The 20766-nt window shown below is 39.1% G+C and overlaps 1 protein-coding gene across 2 annotated transcripts in view; it reads left to right on the top strand.

Moving 5' to 3' along the window:
* Positions 1–20766, top strand: part of LRP1B (LDL receptor related protein 1B) — a 638461-nt gene that overhangs the window by 141468 nt on the left and 476227 nt on the right. The window contains exon 2 of one of the 2 annotated variants that reach the window (XM_032114471.1): positions 19805–19930. The exons of the other annotated variant lie outside the window; for it this stretch is intronic. Coding sequence (XP_031970362.1) covers positions 19805–19930 — 126 coding nt within the window. The remainder of the gene's footprint in view (positions 1–19804; positions 19931–20766) is intronic. 2 annotated transcript variants of the gene reach the window in all.

The raw sequence follows: 20766 nt of genomic DNA, 5'->3' as shown, positions 1-20766 counted from the left end.
TGAAGCTAAATGCTTGCTTTGGTTTCAGTTGTAATCTCTAAGTCTACTAATTATAGAAACTAAGAATACAGAAGAAGTGAAGCAATTCAAGCAAAAGTTTGCAAGTGTTCCAAGTACTGCATGGAGTGATCTCCTGCATGGGGGAACCCAGTGTGCATGAGCTGATGTCCAGGACAGCTTGGAGATGCTCAAGGGGTCCCCAGCTCCAAAGGGCTGGCAGGATGGCAGTTTTGGAAGGGACCTTAAAGATTATTTAGTTCCGCCCCTTGCCATGGCAGGGACACCTTCCACTGTCTCAGGTTGCACCAAGCCCTGTCCAACCTGGCCTTGGACACTTCCAGGGATCCAGGGGCAGCCACAGCTTCTCTGGGCACCCTGTGCCAGGGCCTGCCCACCCTCACAGTAAAGAGTAAGACGTGAGACAGCAGGACAGAGAGGTGCAGTTATGATTAAATATCCTCTGCCTGTCCTGTGCTGCTGTCCCTCGAGTGTGTTCTCTTTTGGCTGTTTCAGAAGTTGGTTGGAAAATTTTTCAATTAAGTTGATTAATCAGAAAAAAACCCAAGCCTTTTATGAAGTGGTTAATCTTGCCTGTAACTGGAAAGTTGTACCCCTTCCAGTGAAACTTTTTCCTGAAGGAGAGAGTCCTTAGGTTCAGGAAGGAATTCTTGAGGAGAAAGAGTCTAACTCCAGTTTTGCTCTTTTGAGCAAGAAGCTGTTTTCTACCACCTGCAACTTCATAAAACGTTCATAAAGTTTCTGTCTTACCATATTGCTGTTTTATAAATGGTGATATAAATGAAAGGCCAACCCCTCTTCTCCACAGAACCCAAAAACCTAGACAGATTCAAATTCACCATTTCCTCTGTTACTTTTGTAAATGTAGCCCAGTTTATGTTAAGGGCTGCTTGGTTTCCTGATTCAGCTATAACTGACAGTGTAAATATCCATTTCATTGCTGAGTTTTGGAAGTTGTTAATGTGGCTTTCACCACACTGCAGAAGGTTTCTGCAGCTTTGCAGCTCCTTTGCAGGGCTCCAGCTGCTCGCTTGCAGCAGTTTTGCAATTATGTCATCAAATACAAATCTAAACATCTGGCCATTTCTATAAAATACTGAGCCTGAGGAAACGAGAGAGCAGTGATGAGTTGGAAGAAAAATCCAGTGGAAATAGAGTTAAATGTCAATGTCTGCATCGTGCCTAGTTAATATTTCACAGGAATGCTGTCAACTTGTTATAGAGCCCAGAGGATTTACACATTTTTCTGACAGATGATCATGATTCCCATCAGTACACTTAATGCCAACATCTGTAGGGTTCTGCCTAATTTGGGAAACAAATATATTCTGTCCTCGTCAGAAAAGAATACTTTGTATGTTCCAGGAAATGCTCGTTACCTTGGGGTCATTGCAATTAAGTAGAGGACAGAGATTTTTCAAGGGGTACCATTATGCTTCCCTTTTGGCTGCTGGCTTTAAATGCAAGTTGGCAGGTGCCAGCTCCTGGTCTTGGCACTGCAGTGAAAAAATGCTTTTGATCATGGCTCTGATTAAAAACATATGAAAATAAAGTATAAACATGGTCATTAGGGAAGTTTTGCTCATGTTGTCTGTGCTCTGTGGGTGAAGAATGTTGGGAATGTATTGTACACAACAGCTTTATGTCCTAACCATCACTTTCTTTGAGCTCCACTGTATTTTTTAACTATTATTTTATGCCTTTATTAGTCATTAGGGAAAATTTCTCAAAATTTAGCTTTTCTAACTTTCTCTACCTTAAATCATGGCCAGTCTTGATATTAAGGATGAGGACACCTGTATAAACATTCCTTTTCCTTGAGTCTCTTCTACCTTTTTCAGAGCTGGTGAAGATCTTCCCATCAACCTCTGTTTGATTTTGCTAAATAAATAACTTTCACTTGATCTCTTCTCTTGGTGATATTTATTCCACAGATGATATTTCAGCAGGCTGGAATTCTAAATTATTTATGTCAGTGTGATAATATTCAAGAAAAAAGTTATGCTTCATGTTGGTGTATGGATTAGTTTTGTTTATACAAATGCAGTTGTGTGATACCAGCGTAGCATAACTGCAGGCAGAAAGAGAGGTGGAGTAGGAATAGAATTCCTTCTCTGGGAAGCACACCAGAAAACTCAGGGAAGGCATCCTGCCTGGATTAATGATATATTTCCATGCATAGAGCAGGAAAAGTCTGGTCAGGAGATGTGAAAAATTATAACAGGATTTCACATGAGCTACTTGGAAAACAACAGAAAATGGAGAAAATGGGGAAATGTTAGGCTGGGTTTGGTAAATAAAAAGAAAATAAGGCAACTTTTCAAGGAAGTCATTACTTTTAGATAACTCACAAAATTATTTTCCTACAGTTTGTGTAGTTCTGCAGATTTCTGTTATTCGTCACTTTTAAGTTACGTAAAGTAACTATCTATATTAAATTTGGTGTAGTTGAATTTTAATTTATGCAGCACTTAAGGCAGTTACCTTCAGGGTTGGGGGGAAAAAATCAGAATTTTTCATGAAGTGGTCTCTTTTATGTTGGTGGTGTTCAACTAGACCATGGCTAGAAAAACTTAGAAGGGATTTTACCTGCCACAGGATGCTATTGGGATACTTTTAAAATAAAATGTTTGCTTTTGAATGATAAATGTACTGTTATGTACTGAAATGTCAGCCCTGAGATTGTCTTGGTCCTGTGTTCCTTTGACAAGATGAGGAAGCACAATGGTGCCTATCAGTGAATCCGATCAGAATAAAAATGAATTTGCAAACCGATAAAGCGAGTCTCCCCCACTTTATTAGAAGCAGCATTGAGTTAAACAGGAGCAGTCCTGCATTTGGGTTTGAATGATAACCAGGGCTTCAGTTTCAAAGGTTATTTTCTCTGTCTACTTGATTCAAACTCAGTGTACCACTGATGAACTGTTCCTTCTGACTCACCTGTTCCTCTGTGGATTTGGATGTGCAGAGGTCCAGTTTGTAAGTGTATAAAAGATGTTTCATACAAGGTAGCAACTTCTTGGGATGCTTTTTGTTTTGCTTTCATCCTGATAATTTTTAATATTTTTAGTTGTCTCTGTTTTCATCTGGTTTTTGTCTGTGGTAAGATAATTTCATCTAGTTTTTGCTTCCTTAGTAACAGCCCTCTTACTGCTGTCCTTTTCCCTTTTCAGATGAGGGAGACCGCTTTCTTCCCATCAGTTTTTAGGGCATTCTTAAATCCTGAAATCACAGAATAGGTTGGGGAAGAGACCTTTAAAGGCCATTTAGTCCAACCCCTCTGCCATGGACAGAGCAGGGACATCTTCAGCTGCATCAGGTTGCTCAGAGCCCTTTCCAACCTGATCTTGAAAGTTTCCAAAGTTGAGGCATCCACATCTTTTCCGGGCAACCTCTGCCAGGGCCTCACCACCCTCACAGGGAAGATTCTCATCCTAATATCCCATCTAACCCTGCCCTCTGTCACTGTGAAGCCATTCCCCCTTGTTCTGCCACTCCAGGCCCTTGGAAAAAATCCCTCTACTTTTGCTCTTTTCTCCAGGCTGAACAACTCCCAACTCTCTCGAGCCTTTCTGCCTAGGAGAGGTGCTCCAGTTGCTGATCACCTTTGTGGCTCCTCTGAACCACATACGAATCACAAATAGTGTCACTTGGTAGAAATGAGTGATTTTTGGGCCACTGCAGAAAACAATGAGGACCAAACAATGTCCTGAGGCCAGGCACAGTCAGGAAGTAAAACCTGAAAATTTATTTTCCTGCAAGTGTCCAACAAAAACCTTAAAGACATTCTTTTCAGGGGTAAAATCAGTGGAATTTGGAAGAGCTCTGGAAATGTGATTTCTAACTCGTCTATCTTTGTAAATTGTGAGAGCTTGTACAGTTTCCCTTAGTGCTCACAAATCCATGAATCTTTCTGCTGCAGAAGGTAAAGTTCATTTGGCCTGGCAGATTAATCTCTGTGGGAGGTTAAACTGGTCACATGTCCACCAAAAGAGGGAAATTATGGAGCCAGCTCTACCTCCTCGCTCTTCCTACTGCATTGTGCCGTGTCCCTTTTAAGCTAAAATCATTCCCAGTGGGATGTTTCTGATGTAACAAAAGTGAGGGAATGTGCTGCCCCAGGTCTGGGCTTGGGTAAAAGGCTCTTGTGTTGTGGATCTCCGTCAGCACAGCAGAAAATGGAAAGAGAGAAAATGACCCAGTGGCCAAGACAGATTCTTTTTGTGAAGCACAGTGTGGGTAGTTTGGCTCTTGGTGCCCCAGTCCACGGGTGTGATGGGAATGGTGTGCAGGGATCTCAGCAGAGACTTGAATCCTGCTGGGGCTCTGAGACAGAGCTCACCTGGAGTGTCCTCAGGAGGCTTCACACTGCCCTTCCAGGAGCTGCTTAAAACACATCAGTGTTTCCAGCTGGAGATCTTGGGAAAGTCATGATCACCTATATTTGATTTACCATATTTTCTGTCAAATTCTAATAATAATGATAAAAATATTCTTTGCTCCATTTATCAAAGCAATTAATAAAATACTGTTTGACTAGGCCATCTTATCCCATTTTTATTCTGATTTTCATTGATCAGAACTTTCACAATTTTGAAGCCTGTTTACAAGACTACAATGTCATCTTTCTGTTTCCTCAAAAGGCACGTTTCCAAAATGCTTTCAAACATCCAGCCATTTTAATGAGTACCTCAAGGGATCATTGAAATATCTTTAAACAGGTGGTGTGAGTTTAAAAAAAAGTCTTCCCCTGTGTACCCATCTGCATTTATCACCTTAGGTCATCTTCAATATTCATGTCTTCTACCTGGAATGCTGTTTTTGTCTTCAGTGATAACGTGATTTTCTTCAAAAATGAAGCATATGGTTTATATTTCTTGTCAAATTGCCTTTAAAATCTCTTGGACTTTTTTCAGGATTGGAAGACTTATTTTTGCTTAAACTATCTCAATATTTATGATGGTGTTCATTACCAAGAAGCAAATAACAGGAAAAATAGACTTTATTTGTGCATCTACACAAAGCAGCTTTCAAACATACAAATAGCTCTGTTATGTTGCTGGATCTTACCTAAAGTTTTCTCCCAGCTTATCAAAAATTTAGTCTGCAAGGCAATCTTTGGGAATATCTTCTAAACCCTTGCTGTGTTGTTGTTGGGTTTTTGTTGTTTTTTTTCCCCCTTTCTTTTAATGCCACTGCAAAAAATGAATCTAAGAAAAAATTGTTTAAAAATGTATCCTTGAAGTGTACGGAAGGATTGGATGTTGGGAAAAAACACAAAACACAACAACCTGTATTTTTATCAGTCAGTTAAAAGTAAATGATGAAAAATTATTAGTTTATTAATTCCTAGAGCTCAGTTTAGTTAGACTTGGTTCAATCAATGTCAGTTTTCTGCTCTGTGAACTTGTTTGCTTAGAGTTTAAAGCAACTTGTTGCAATGTGGTAATTGTTCTTTACACTCATCAGCCTGCAATGGCTTAATGAGAAACAGATTTAAATATCCTACAAAAGTCCGACACTGTGAGGGAAAGCCTGGACTTCTCTTAGGTTTAGAGGATTAATTTCTCTGCTGATCCCAGAGTTTAGGTGGACTCAGGGCAGAGCTGGGGTGGCCAGGGAGGAGTTTCCTGCAGCTGTGGTTGTCTCTAGGGGCACTCAGCAGTGAAGTCACTCAATATCACCAGTGTGACATGACTTTAGGGGCTGCTGTAGTCACAATCCTGAAGTGTAATTGTATCTCTGATTCAATTCAGGAACTAAATTTTTGCCACACTTTTTAAGAGGAAGTAAATACACAGGTCTTTAAGGCCATCTTAGGAATTCATGTGCCGCCGTTACCACTGCCCAAACACGTTTCAGTGGGTCATAGCTATAATTCTTGATATGTTTTTTTATTTTTTAATTGGTTTTTTATTAGATAGAAAAAGAATAGATGTCCCTGTTCTGCCACAGGTGTGCTTTCTGTGAGATGACACTTCAAATCTACTTGAGCGTCATTATTGAAGAGACTCAAACAGTTCAGATCTTAATTGATATTAATAGGAATAACCCTCAATGACATGAACTTGGCAAGCCAGAAATTGCAGCTGTTCTTAGCAGCAGTGGCAGTAACAAAGATAATTAATTGTTTTTCCCTGGGAGATATATTTAGATTGCACAAACTAAATATTCCATTCCCTGAGCCCTAATTCAGGCTTGTATTTGTTCTGCAAATAAAGGAAGTGAAACTAAAGTTAATATTTTTTGACTGTCACACCATAATGTGAGCTATTACAATTATTTTTCAGAAGCAAAGTATTTAAAATATTTATTACACAAGTCTTCCAGTGATAACTTAAGGAGTTGATGTTGTGTATGATTTTTTTTTTAGCATAAAATGTGTAATAATTTGATATTTTTATATATTTTTAGTTGGTTTATGAGAGCTGGTACTGTACCTGGCCCCAGCAGTAATGTGCAAAGGGGATCATATTGAATATTGCAGAGCATGTGTTCCTGGCAGAGTTTCAGACAAGAAGTATTCTTGAGCGAGCACAACTTCATTTGCTAAGAACTTACAGTCAGCATTATAATCCTCCTGGATTATGAAAGAATACATCAAGGTTCAGTTCTGAAGTGTACAGGGATGTATTCATGGCGCTGCAGAATGTTTGTACCCATCGTGCAGGAGGCCTCTGTCTGATTTATTGATTACCAGGCTTTTAAATTCTTTCCATTTTCCTTAAAAAAGAGTGGGAAGGAATCTTGCCAGATACTTCCCCTTTCTCAGCTGCAAGTGGGCTGAGCACCTGGGGAGTATTTACTTCTGGTCCTGGTTCTTGAAGCTGTAATAGACACCTCCACAAGAATGTATATTCATATGCTCTAAGTGTGTGGTTTTTATTAACACTTATTTTAATAGTGGTTGTAAAACTCATGCATTTAAATGCAGCTCTTTAAAGGGATGGCATTTTGAGCGAGGGTTTCTTTCACCAGTTATTTATTTCTACAATAGAAAGTCTCCGGCATGGGTGTAATTTTGTCTACGCTGATAACATCCACCCTGAAAGCCTAACATGCGTGGGATGCTCTGTTGCTTGCTACAGCAGTCATTTCCTATTATAGGTTTTCAATCCCTGATACCTTAAAAACATGGAGCCTGCCTCAGGCTGGGCTGGACACAGAGGCAACAGCGCTGAGCAGAGCAGGTACCCTTCAGCACCTCCACAAATGCCTCCCTTCACAGTCAAGAAATGAGGCTTTATTTCCCCAAACTAATATGGCACTAAACCAGCAAACTAAACATCTACCTTTGTGATGTAAATATTGCCTAAGCTCAGCTTCTATCAAATCGTGCAGTTATTTGTGCTGCTCAGTGAGAGGCAGGGACTTTGCAGCAGGAAAATGTGTTCTTTATGAATGGGATCTTCACTTGCATCTTAAATGCAATCTAAATGATCCTTCATGCCCTGCACACAGGAAAAGCAGTAGGTATGATGAAAGTCTGATTACGTGTAATCAGCAGTAGCAGTGATTTGAATGTTTTGTCCTGTATCTTCCCTCAGCTTACTGCCCAGAAAAGCTGCTACTTTAGTGCATTCAAAGAAGTTACTTGGGTTCATCATCTGTGTTAGTCCAGAACCCCAGTTCTCTGGATCTCCCTTGGTTATTTTGACCATTACATGGCTGCAATATCAGTTACTTTGGATGCTTTTAAAAAAAAATATTTAAAATATTGAACAACCTAGGCTGGCATTCAGGTCCACAGCTTGTCAACAACAGTGGATTTGAGAGGTAAAACTGCTTTTGCCTGTGCTCTAAAGTACAGAGAACTGTTCTTAACAAATTCCCATCTGGGGGAAACTCTAGAAATGGGAAGCCACTAAAAAAACCACCTAAGAAGTATTGTTATTACTGTGGTCATAGATCAGGCCAACCCATCTCTTTCTGGAGTGTGTGTACGTACGTTCTGCAGGAATTGTTAAGGATTGTGTCTGCTCCAGTGATTTAACTCAGCTACTGAGATGCTGTGCAGCAGCTGCAAGGAGCAACCAGCGCAGCACCAACGGAGCAGTCCCCTCAATAATTCTCTGACTTAAGCCCACTCACAAGTGAAATCATTCTGCTGCAGAGCTCCGAAGCTGTGTCTGTCTTTGGGGGAGAATTGCCTGCTTGTATGGTTCTGCGTTTCTTTCTGTCCTGCTGCTAGAATATAATTAAAGTTTCTAAAAATACATGCTTTCTAATATTGTTTTTTCTGTGTAGGCGGCTGCTGTCACTCTGCTCTTAGGAGAGGAGATGGTAGAAAGATGAATGTCACTTACTCTATTAAGTGGTCCATATTGCATAGGGGTATAATAGATCTCTATTTGTTGCCTAATCCAAAGTCCCATGAAGTGTTTTAAGTTAAAAAATATATATGTATATATACAGAAGAGTCTGCTGGCTTCATTAGCTTTACAGAAGTGTTTTTTCCCCATCAGAAGAGAGATTTCTGAACTGAAAAGTACTACTTTCATGTTAGCCTGTGAGAATTTACATTCTTAGTGCAAAGGAAATTAGTAGAACAAGCAGGGCCATAATTACTGTGCTTTTTACAATACTGACATTGTACCTAATTATGGTTTAGTCTACAGAGCACTCTGTTTGTTTAATAATCACAGCAGACATAGTCTGAGCATATGTTTTTGCATCACCTGGGTGTAGCTGGGAACGACTGGCACCGCTGTCATGGAAGTGGCAGTTGACAAGACTTTACCTATTTTACAGTATAAAGCATTGGCTCACCTTTGATATGCATGAAATCACTTAAGGGTGAGCTGGAATCAGCATTTAGAGGCAAAGCAGCTCAGTGCAAAGAGAGCCTTTGTTCTCTTTTTGTGTGGTAAAACCAGGGCATAATTTTCTTTGCACAATGTCAGCAGCTCGAAAAGCTGGTAATAAAATCCTCAGCACCCTTGCTAAAGAAGTGAGATCTGCTATTGCTAACAAAGGTTAAACATCCCATCATCCTTTTGACCTGCTAAAATGATGACATCTGCAGGTTTGATCCTGAGTTTACCACCTGTCTGATGCCTTTTGGTTTCTATTTAAAGATGGCCAATTTTTCCTGAGTATGAAGTTTTCTATTTCCTCTCCTGCCTCCTCTTCAGCCATCATACGAGTTGTAATTAACTTTTCCTCACATATAGGAAGTCTCAAAAATAACTTAAAGATTTTTGGATGGAGAGGGGACAAAGAGGAACCCGAGTCTATATTTGTGATGGATTTCCTCCAGCCTGTTCTGTGGTGAGACCTTCTCCTATGAAACCTGATTATTTCATATTTGTTCAGGTGTCCACTAACTCCTTGTTCAGCATATCAGGGTTATGAGCCTCATTTCCATGACTGCAGTGGAATTTCTTAAAAGTTAGGATTGTCTTGGCCACCCTTCAGTCCCCAGGCTCCGGGACAGATTGAAGAAAGCAGTTGTGTTAAAAATTAAATTATTTCTTTCTTGGTTTTTGTGCAACTAAAACATTTCGTGTGTGTGTGCATGCAATCTTGTATACCATCCTATAGATTCTTTTCCTGATGCTGTCTTTAGTTTTATAATTGCCTGTTTCTCTTGATCATCCTGTGTGACACAAATAGCCTCAGGGACGGCAGGGATTTGAAAAAGCAATAGCTGAGGAACGACTTCTCACAGGAATGCTGCCTTCGAATTAAATGTTTCCTCCATAGGGACATGTGGGGCTCTTTTGGTTTTTGTCAAGTGTCCAAATGTCTTGGCACGAAACTTTTAAAATTATTCCGACCAAGTTGCTTGATAACGTTTTATCCAAAGTTGTCTTTATTTACCCCCTTTTTTTTATAGCTGTCTTTTTACAGTATTTTTTTTAAATAGTAGTCAATGCTTATGAATTATAATAGAATGTCACCTTAATAAATCAAAGGAATAATTATCTAAACTCATGTATCCTTAGATTTCGTTTGCCTTTGAATAATTCAGTGCTTAATTTATATATAATTGCTTTTAAAAATATGTTAATGTTTCAAAACAGTCAATAAATAAATTTTTATGAGTTTTTTAATAACATTAAATAATTCTGAGTGATAATACTTGGTTTTCCTTCCATGATGAACCAGGGGTGACTGTAGAATACAACCTAAGACAAGAGCTTGTTCCTGAAATAAAGATCTTGTCACAGAAGGGTGACTCTTGGCTCCCTTTGAAAATAAAGGGTTTTGTTATCAGTCCAAACTTGAAGCCTGTAATAGTCTTCCCATCCTTTTATCAATCCAACTCTTCTCCTTAGTGTCAAGGCTATGACCATTTCCCTCTTGTTTCCAAGGAGCCAATGGGCGGGTGCACTCATTAATCCTGCGTGTGGTCACTCACAGCTCACACAACTCACCCAGCGCCATTCCCGCCGTCCTGGGGATGGGGAAATAAATCCAAGCAGAGAGGGTTTCAAAACTTGTTTGTGGGTAGCTGGGTGACACTGGGCTGATATCAAACCCATCTTTTAGGGATGGGGTCCTTCTTTGTAACGTGGACTTTTTGGGCAGAATGCAAGCTGCCCTCGGAAATACCATTTTAAATTGTTCAGCAGTAACCTTTTGCTAAATAGTGTGCCTTGCTGCCTGTGAATAACATGTTTGCCTGTTCAGAAAATCTCATTGAAGACCTACTGACAGCAGCAGCTAATATCACAATTCATTGCTCTCTAGTGGCGTGAAAATTATTATTCAATGTGTGCGTTTCCAAATTACACCTTAAATTATCGGTCTTGGATCATGCTATCAAAAAAAGTCAGACCTTAACTGCAGAAGATCACAATTGTAACTACTTTCCCAACTGTTAAATTACAATTAAACCTATATTAGGTGACACTTTGGTGTGCTTTTTAGTTAATTCTTACAATTTAACTTAGAACTGTTGATTGTAGTTATTTAAAATAATGGATAGCATTTCAGTAGGGCCTAGCATAAATGTGGAGCCATTTGTAGGATTAGTCAATTTTATAAAGGTTTACATGAAAAATAGATTATTTTAGTTGGAAGTTTCTAATATTACTACTATATTTTTAATGTTTGGTGATATCCAACTTGAATAAAATAGTTAGCCCTGGTAATGAGATTTTCCCTTTATCTCTTTATGTAGACACTGTTTAGAAAGGCGTCTTAGCTTGGTTTTCCCCTAGTTCTCTCATCCTTTCAATAATTGAGTATAGTTTAAAGTTATCTTAGTATTTAACCCCATTTCCCTGTAGATTAATTATCCCAATGTAAGACAAATGTGTATTAAACATATGCAGTTGCTTACGGAAGCAGACTTGGCTGTTTCATTTAATGTAGGTCTCTTGTTGCACAAAACAAACCCGTCATATTTAAGATTTCTCTGGTCATTAAAATTGAATTATGTAATAGGCTCCCATCTGCTATTGAAACCTGCTCATCATTATTTTGTGTCATTTTAAGTGGGAGCATTCTGAGAAATGCTTAGTGACAGCAGGCTTGGCTCTCGTGGCTGTGAGAGCAGGGTAGGACAGGGTTTCCTTCCTTCCTAGCTGCAAAAATATGTTTATTGTCTTCTGAGAAGGTTTTCTCCAAGAGTTTGGTTCTCACTTCTCCAACCTTGGCATCTTCCACAAAATTTTGTATTTTATGCCTGCAAGTTGCAGGCTCCTCCCCGCGCCTGCCCCAGCCCAGTTCGTTGATCGCTGTGGGATGAATCCAGCGCTGGCACCCGTCAAGCTCGGCCCCTGTCTGGGTGACACTGCTGGTGGTTAGCAGAGCAGCCAGCGGGAAATGACTGGCCATGGAGTGACACAGGAGTGGGCAGGGAAAATGGATGGCCCCGCGCTGCTGCGCTGGAGTGGGAGCTGGGAAAATGGGATCTGATCCCTGCAGATCCCTGTAGTGACAGCTCGGAGCCCGCCAGGGCACATGTGGGCTCTGCTGGAATAGTGAGCCAGGCAGGGCAGGAATTCCACTGCTGAATTCAAGGACTGCATTGACAACCTGTGAAGGAGCTGGGCTGTGTAACTTCATGAGAACAAACCATTTAGTTGATAGAAGACTCTATGATTTCAGGATTAACCTTTTTGTTATCCTATTCAAGATAAGATTTTTGGCAAAAGGAATAAAATTTGTGCTTGAGTCCTAAAACAACAACAAGCAAATCAAGCACCAGTGATAACATAGCCTCAACATTCTCCTCTGGAGAATTAAAACAGAAAGTAAAGAAGACGGTTCAAATCAGTCCAGATATTTTATAGTTCCTTCCGTAATGCTTTGGATTTTTTAATCCTTTATGATAACTTATTTTTTCTGTTTTCTCCGTATAACTTTGTTTTCCCATTATGCATTCACCTGAGTTACCTAGATCTTACCTATCTATATCCTTCCTTCATAAAGTTATCTGCACTTTAAAAGAAAATGGAACACTTTACTTTTATTCAAAGTGATGATAAGAGGAGCATATTTTTTTCTTTTTAGTCCCATAATGTTTGCAGCATCTTAAAATATCACAATAGTTTATATACTTTTCCTTCCTTATGTGTACAGATGTCGTTCTATTAGAGTTTGAAATATTCAGATGGAATGGCTTTATTATGTTTTACAAGATATGAAAATGACTAAATTAAAACAATGACATCATTGATTACCCTTTGATAGATGAAATTTATCTAAATTAATTATCTTTCAGTATTTACTAAAAGTGTTTGTATGTGAAAACTCACGATGATAAAACATCTGCTCAGCAAAGGGCTTATCAAAGGTATTGTAATAAGCTATGTAATGAATGTTTCAGCTTTCAAAAGAGAAAATATTTTGTGTGGCATTTATTTAAATAATTTGTCTCAAGTCAGGATTTCCATCCCACTTTTAGAAAAAGAAGCAATTTTGCCATGAAAACATTATAATTGAATTTGGAAGCTTTACAACATAGCGAAGGAAAAAGCATAACTTGGAAATCTCTTAAGTTCCAAGAGCTAGCACAGATAGGAGATGAAAAAGATTCATTTGAAGTCCTGCTTGGAGGCACAGTGAGTGGTGCACTGCGGCGAACCGGGTTTGAAATCGGCGCCGGGTGACTTGTTCTCAGTCCCCATCCGTCTGCTCGTTTCTTCTGCTCTTCAGGAGCTTGCCTGTCAGACCTTTTGGAGATTTGATCCTGGGAGCAGCTGAAAGCCTGAGTCTTTTCTCCATTGAGCTTCCTGATGAAGCAGCAAATGTGTCTGTGTACAAGAAACGTATTACTCAAGTCATCGCTCCTGGAATTTCTGTTGCATGTGAAAGTTTGTGTTGCTTATCCAGGTGTATCTCCTTGGACTAGGAAATGTCCTTATATATGAGCCCCTGTGAAGGGTCTTGCCAAGATGCTTGCAGTTCCTTATAAAAACTTTTATTTTATTTCTGTAAATGTGTTAACTTTTTCAAGTCTTCTGTTGCAACCATCTCCTCCTGTCAAGGAGGAAATGAAATTCTAATATTATGAACACACTATTATAATACAGGCTAAGGTATTGGAGAAGCTGAGAGGTTTTCACATTCCATACAAATGGTTTTTTCAAAGGCATTTTGTTCTTTGACGTGGGAAAGGGTTGTTTCAGTGGAAGCCTTTGAAGGCTTTCCACAAGTGAGAATGTTTTTGCTCATGTTCCCCCTGGCACTGGCTGTCAGCAGCTGAAAGGGCACCTTGTTGACTCTGGTACAGGGCTTGTCACCCTTCACACACTGAGGGATAAGTGATGGTCACTTTGACCCTCCACCCTGACATTTACATTCAGTCCACTTCAGGCTGTTTGGAAAGAAGGACCACTTTACCCTGGGGAATGTTGTTTGCATGTTTGCTTCAGTTTTTAAGGAAGTGAGGGATAATTGTGAAGAAATGGTTGGCTCAGAGGGAGTTTGCTGGGCCTTTAGCCTCCCTTCTGTGTAGGGCTGCTTGGAGCAGGATTGGCAGGTGGCAGGATTGCAGGTAATGTGTTTCTATTAGGGTCTCTCTATTGTGTTAGAGAAGGCACCTGGCTGTTCTGTGGTATTTTTGAGCCATTAGGGAACATAACTATCGTGTCATTTTGTAGTTTGCTGAGATAGGTGTTATTCTGTGACCCTTTGTTGATTAGATAAAAATTGGCTGAGGAATATTTGGGTGTTTCTCATTATCTGAGTACTTCTTAAATTTCTCTGTCCATAGATTGTGCCAAGTTGAGTCTGAATAACCTTCTCTTGTTCAAATTCAGGAGGGGACTTGGCATCACCCCCCCGTAATGGAAGTATGTTTTTAACAAAGGGAGAGCAAAAAAGAGGAAGGTACAAAACAGCCCCTAAACTTATCACTTGCCCACGTCCAAATATACTCCAGGATTTGCATGAAACAATGAATGTTTCTCATCTTCTTGTTAGTACTGACCTCTATCAATATTTGCTTTTTCTGATTCATAAATTATAGTAGCACAGAGCAAATCCAAAAAAATATGAGGAATTCTTGTAACTGTGTGATGTAAATAAGGAATTTGAGCATGAATATTATGGGCTGAGATCTAGGATGGCTGATGTCACTCCAAAGACTGACCAGACTCCAAAGAAGATGCCTATGGCCTTGCTGAGGGGAAGATGTGCAGACTGAGGAAAGTTTACACATGAAATTTAACCATATGTGGCTTAAACTGAGCATGTGGTGCTTTTACTGACGGGTACCTGTGCGTGTGCCTTGCCTATGGATAAAGCAATTAGCTGATTAGAAAATGCTGAATAAGTGAGAACTAATATGCCAAGAGTTGAATAAATACACATAAAACATACACATAAAACATTCATATTCCTGTTTAGAATGCTACATGTGAAAATACCCACAGCTCTCTAAGCCCCTTTGCATTGTGGAAGCACAAATCAGGGTTTGGTAGGTCTTGGGAGAGATTTTTGGGTTCTGTAAATAAAATTTCATTACTTTGAACACAGCATTATACTGAACCAGGCAGGACAGAAGGAAATGGTTTCATAATCATATTTTTATACCCTGAATATAAAAGTCTGTTTACTGTTTTGCAAGACACATTCCGAGGATTTTGTCTGTAGTTTAGTGCGGCCAAAATGTAAATGTTTTGCTGTATGTTGGGCTCTAAAAATGTAGATTTAACTCAAAAGGTAGAAAAGGTTTAAAAAGTATTATTTGAAAGTCTGAAAGTCATAAGTAGGAAGTGCTGTGCATGCTCTTTCTTCACATCTCCCTTTCAGTTACAGTAATTTAGGTTTTAGCGTATGATGAATTCTGTCATAAATTACTACCGGAATCCACTTTTCAGCTTCGGAGTAAATTTTGCTGAAATTAATCTAGAAACCCTCTCATGTTTCAGTGAGAGATCAAAGAAAATCCCAAATGGAAAACATGCTTTTGAGAGGGGGGAAAAATAGTTCTGAGTTCTTAAGCTCTTGTAATGAAGATAACTTAATTAAAATCAAAGCAAAGCTAATTAAGAACTTAAAAGTGCAAGGTCTTGGTTGCATAATATCCCTGAAACATGGCAGAAGAGGTTTGTTATCATTGGCAGAAGTTCCTGGTTGTGCAGACAGGTGATGCAGTCACCAGTGGATCTGCATGGAAATCTACAGCTGGATTGCAGTTCTCTAATCACTCCTTTTGGCCTTTCTGCTCTTTCTTAGTCTTCCTGCTCTTTTGCTTCTGAAAAAAAAAAAAATCCCAAAAAAAATCCCAACTATTTTGGCAGGCAGTTCCCTTCTCTCCTATGAGTTTTATCTGGGTATGCAGCTGGGGACAAACCAGCTGAGAACTTCTATAATTTTATGGTTTTTATTCATAGAGTTCATGGTTCATTCCTAGATCTTGCCATTCTCAAGTGGAAAAAGAAAGCATGTTCACACACACACCCCCCTAGTCTATGTGCACCTTTTCTTGCCCTCTTCCTTGAAAATGGAGAGGGAATTTAAAATTTCAACACCTGAAACACGGTGAAAATATTTTTTTTTAAGTGTAAAATTAAATGAAATCAATTCATGAGACATTCTTACTTCACACTGATCTTAAGCTATTGCTATAAAAGCTTTTAAAAAGTATGTTGTGATGATCTTTTATCCTTCAACATTCAATCCCATGCTGTATCATATCCTTCAAAAGCTCCTGTTGGAATGTGCTTTTTGGGTTAGTGTGCACATGTGGTTTCTCTGAATATTTAGTGAAAGCCTAATGAGCAGACTCCCTGCTCTAACAGATCAAGACTTCATCAGGCTGAGTTTTGCTCACTTTGAAGAGTGTTGCCATATGGGAGGTTTGTGTTTTTTTGGGCTGTCTCAGGTGCTCTTGGCAGATGGAGATGGAAGTGCTCGGAAGAAAGAGCACCAAGCAACTCCCATCCAAGCGGCTGGGGGATTACCAAGACCACAGCAGGAGCCTGGCAGATCCACAGAGAGCCCGAGCAGGGGACTGCTGCAAGTGGGAAGCACAGTTCTGGGATTCAGCAGCTTCTCTGGGCACCTGGTTCCTTGACCAAGGCAGTTCTTAATTAGATTCACAGCGAATGTTTCCAGTCTGGTGACAGAGAGCACTCAATTATTTAAATGTTATCTCCCATATAGTTCTTTCCAAGAGCCCTGTTGACTTGCTTTTCTTCATTGCATTCTCTCAAATAGGAAGGATGCAGATCCCTTTGACCCCTAACAGTCCCTGTGATCACAGGCAGTGATTTTATCCCTCCTTCTTTAGGAGCGGAATGCAAGTTTATAGAGGCAAATGCCTTTTTAATCCAGGAGCATTCCTGGTACAGGCAGACATCAGTCACTGCCTTGTGTGTTGCTTGGTTTGTTTGCCCTTTTTTTCCCCCTTTTATCGTCATAACGGAATTTTGGTCTTCCAAGTTCAGTGTAATTTCCTACATTATAATTGTAGTTGCTTTCCTAATGGAGGTTTTGCGCTTTGTCCTCTTTAAAATACACTTATCTTTAAAAAAAAAACAAACATGTTTTTGGCTGTAGGAACGTTGACTTTAAAACAAAGGCATCAGCTTTTCTTTTTCTTTTTTTTTAACTTTCCTACTAAGAGGCACTGCCAGGTGTTTGCAGCACAGGATAGGAGTATAGGAGTAGTATCCTTAGGGAGGCAAAGCTTTCATTTACCCATAGAGGGATGATTTCTCACCATCTGCTCTGTATCTCAAAGAACCAGGATGTTAAAAATGTGAATTTTCCCATCTGCTGGGAGCTTTCCTGCGCAGCTCACGTAGTACAGAAGGAAAAAGATGTCACTGCAAAGAACTGTTGTTCTCACTCCTGGGCCATCAGAGATGACTATTTTTTAACAAGAGGGTTGTTGTGGTTTTTGTTTCATTTTTTTAAAGCTCCCTAATTAGTGCATGTTTGTGATTAACTGGTCCAATTCATTCCGTAAAGATAACAGCTGAAAATAAAAATAATTCTATAGTTATGCAAAATAAAAACATTTGAGGAAGCACTTTCAAAGCCAATAAAACCCTGAGGTAATATTAAACTGCTTTATTCTAGACAAAATCTATTTTTCAAAGTATTTTATAAGTTAGTGTTTTTTTTCACTCTTCTAGGTTTTTCTTGAGATAGAGAATATACAAAGCTTAGATCTCCATAATTTCTGTATTGTTGCATAAAACTCAAACCAAGAATTTAATAGTAGGGAAATAGCTAAATTATTTCTATTAAAAAAAAAAAGGTAGTAAACGAGCCTTTTTTCAGGTACACATGCTCAACTCTGAGCTATGTATGAAATTGCTTTTTAGAACTTCTTTATATCCAGTTACTTAGGCTATTTTCATAATCTTTGCCCAAAAGGGGAACAAGTGCAAGATTTTTTTGTGTAGACGTGTGACCATCAGCAGATTTGAAAGAAGCTGTTGCACTAGGGAAGGGATAATCACCCTGCCAGGTTTGGTGTCAGACCAGATTTCTATTCTATAGGTATTGTACATGCAGCTATTTGGGGAGGTTCATGTAGAACCAGACACGTGTGTGACCTTGACTGTAGAAGTGTTTTCACAACTTGGCATTTCTATATTTATTCAGTAATATTTTTTCACGTAGCTGTCAGTTCAGAAACCTCTAAAAATAAATAAATTAAAAAAAAGATTTTGTTAATCTTAATTAATGGAAGACTTTTCAACTATTTTTTGCTCTGAGGAATAATCATTCCAGAGTTGAATAAATAAGTGGACATGTTTGGCAGTGCCAGTTTTAACATTCTCAGGTCTGTTATAAGCAGATGTTCAATACACAAAAAAATTACAGTTCATCCTGTAGTACAAGCAGGAATTTATCATGGATTTCAAGAGTACTCTAACCCCAAATACTGCAGAGTTCTTCTGTGTGTTTCTCGTACTACTGTACGGCTTTGAAATGCTAAAACTTGCCAAACTCTCTCCCTCTTTCCGACTTCCAGGATGGTTTTTCAAGATGTGCTATCAAAGCAGGGCCTTTAATCATCTCCCTGAAAGCTTTAAGCAAAACCACTCCATGTAAACTTACACTCTTAATTATACAGTCGCTCATTTTTGCTGTTGAGGGGAAGGAGTTAAGGTATAGCAAAAATCCTTTCGTTCTTGCAGGCTTATAGAAGCTGTGATATACTTAGTTTAAGAAATATGAAATACATCTACACAGTAGTTGCAAATTTGGCTTGCTTGAAACTGATTGTCATCAGTAGTTGGGAACCTGACCTCGGAAATGAGGCCTGCACAGAGGAAATGATTTAATGATAACTTTAGTAAAGTGTTCTTGTTGTTGTTTCCTTTAGTAATAATACATCCCATGGCTTTCAGAGTGAACTAAACCAATGGAGAGACCTCCAAGTGGATTGGGTGTTAATTGTCTCCTTCTTTATTCCTGGTTTTATGTCTTTGTGACAGTATTGACTCCAGTGAAGTTACTTCTCTCTTGTGCCAGTGTAAGAATAATGAGGAAACCTTTTCCCAGCAATCTGCAATGTAACCTTGTGGAAGACACTAGTGTAATTTATATATTGATAAAATGAATATAATATATTGCACAGAGGTTTTGTGAGCTTTAATTAATATTAGAATAGTTTTACATTGAATAATGATGGAATAGTCTTGAGTTAATTAACTCTAGATCTCAAGGACATCGGCCTGTGGTGGTTGAACGCAGCAGAGAGTGTGGGGGTGCCAAACATCCAGACTTGCCTTCTTTTAAAAGCCATTGTTTTCAAGGTGCCCCAGTATTGATTTAAAATCTTTGTTTGCATATTTGTCATGCGAACTCTAAAATAATTTTAATATAAAACTGAGGTGGGATTTGGTCATTAAAACGCATCTAAGGAAGTAGCTGAAAATAGGTATGTTTATTTAAGTAGAACTTTGCTTACAAAAATACATCCTTGAAAATGTGATTACTTGAAACAACTTAAAAATATTTTCTGTGGCAGGAGAGGTGAGTAGGGGACCTCCCTGCTGGTAACATGACATTAAAAGCTTGTTAGTTTCTATCTAGTGAGCAAATTTACTTTATGGTGAAATATTTACAAAAAAAAAAAAAATCCAGATTTTCTTAAAATTTTATTCCATAAAAGCAGTTCATGGTGATGTTGTTCCTGTCTGGTTGGAAGGGTGATGGGCAGCTCCCACTGAACCCTCAGCTGGATGTTAGAGTTCCCTAAGTGAGGGTATCAGATACCATTAAATTATTGCTTCATATTGTTCCTATCATTTGCTTTCATTTTTTCTTTCTGGATCATTTCATTTTCACTTCTCATTTTCATTGTGCCATTTTGTTTCCCTTCACCTTTAACCATTTCATTCTAACCCATTCTCATTTCCAGACGAGCCTCCCTTGTGTGACGTAGGGGAGTTCCTGTGCCACGATCACGTCACTTGTGTGTCCTGGCACTGGCTGTGTGATGGGGAGCCCGATTGTCCTGATGATTCTGATGAGTCCTTAGACACATGTGAGTAAAGGAGGAGCCACTCTTTTATTTTATCTCCCTTTTAACTGTAACATTTGCAGTCACACTAACTACCCAACTGAAAGGGCAGATTCCATTTTGTTTATAAATCCTGTATGAATCTTCCTGTCGAGGAGAGCCGGTTATATGCTCTGTGTAGGTGAGAGACAGAAGAAAGGGAAGAGATGGAAGGTGGTTTGTTCTTGTGCCACTCTGTAATGAGCACTGTCACTGGAGCACATGTGCCCTCTGCTCTCACCGAGCTGTCGATGAGCTGAGAGGGCAAAGTCAGGCACAGGAAAATGTGCTCCTCTAAATACATTTAGGGCAAGGTGGGGTGGAAGAGAAGAGTGCAAAAGATTTTCAATACAAATATGAAAAGCATACAAACATCAAAGGGAGGAACGAAAGAACATGTGAGAGCTGTGAGGGGGAAAGAAGCAAAGAAAGGAAGATGATGAAAAGCTTTAATAAAACATATTTAATTATAGTGAAAACCTTGTTGGTTTTTTTGGGTTTCTCTAATGTGGCTAAGAGCTTCTGAACACCAGAGCAGCAACCTTACAGACACTTTTCTTATCAGCCTTGTAGACTACTGATGAGGTGTTATTAAATCTGAATGTTCCCTTGTTTCCTGTGTTCTGAGGAAAATGAGGGAATTTCCTGATTTTATCCCAGGATAATCACTTAATGTAAGAGAAGAACCATGTATTTTGTATCAAAGCAATACTTACAATCAGGAAGGCTGGAAATGGGGTTTACTGCTCAAAGAAAAGAAAATATCAGACAGTATTTAGGAGTCTAATCTTTAAAGTGAGGGACAGAAGCTCAAGATGTCT

This window comes from Corvus moneduloides, chromosome 7 (genome assembly GCF_009650955.1).
Source record: "Corvus moneduloides isolate bCorMon1 chromosome 7, bCorMon1.pri, whole genome shotgun sequence".
NCBI classification, from domain to species: domain Eukaryota; kingdom Metazoa; phylum Chordata; class Aves; order Passeriformes; family Corvidae; genus Corvus; species Corvus moneduloides.
This window is presented reverse-complemented; position numbering and strand designations above follow the sequence as displayed.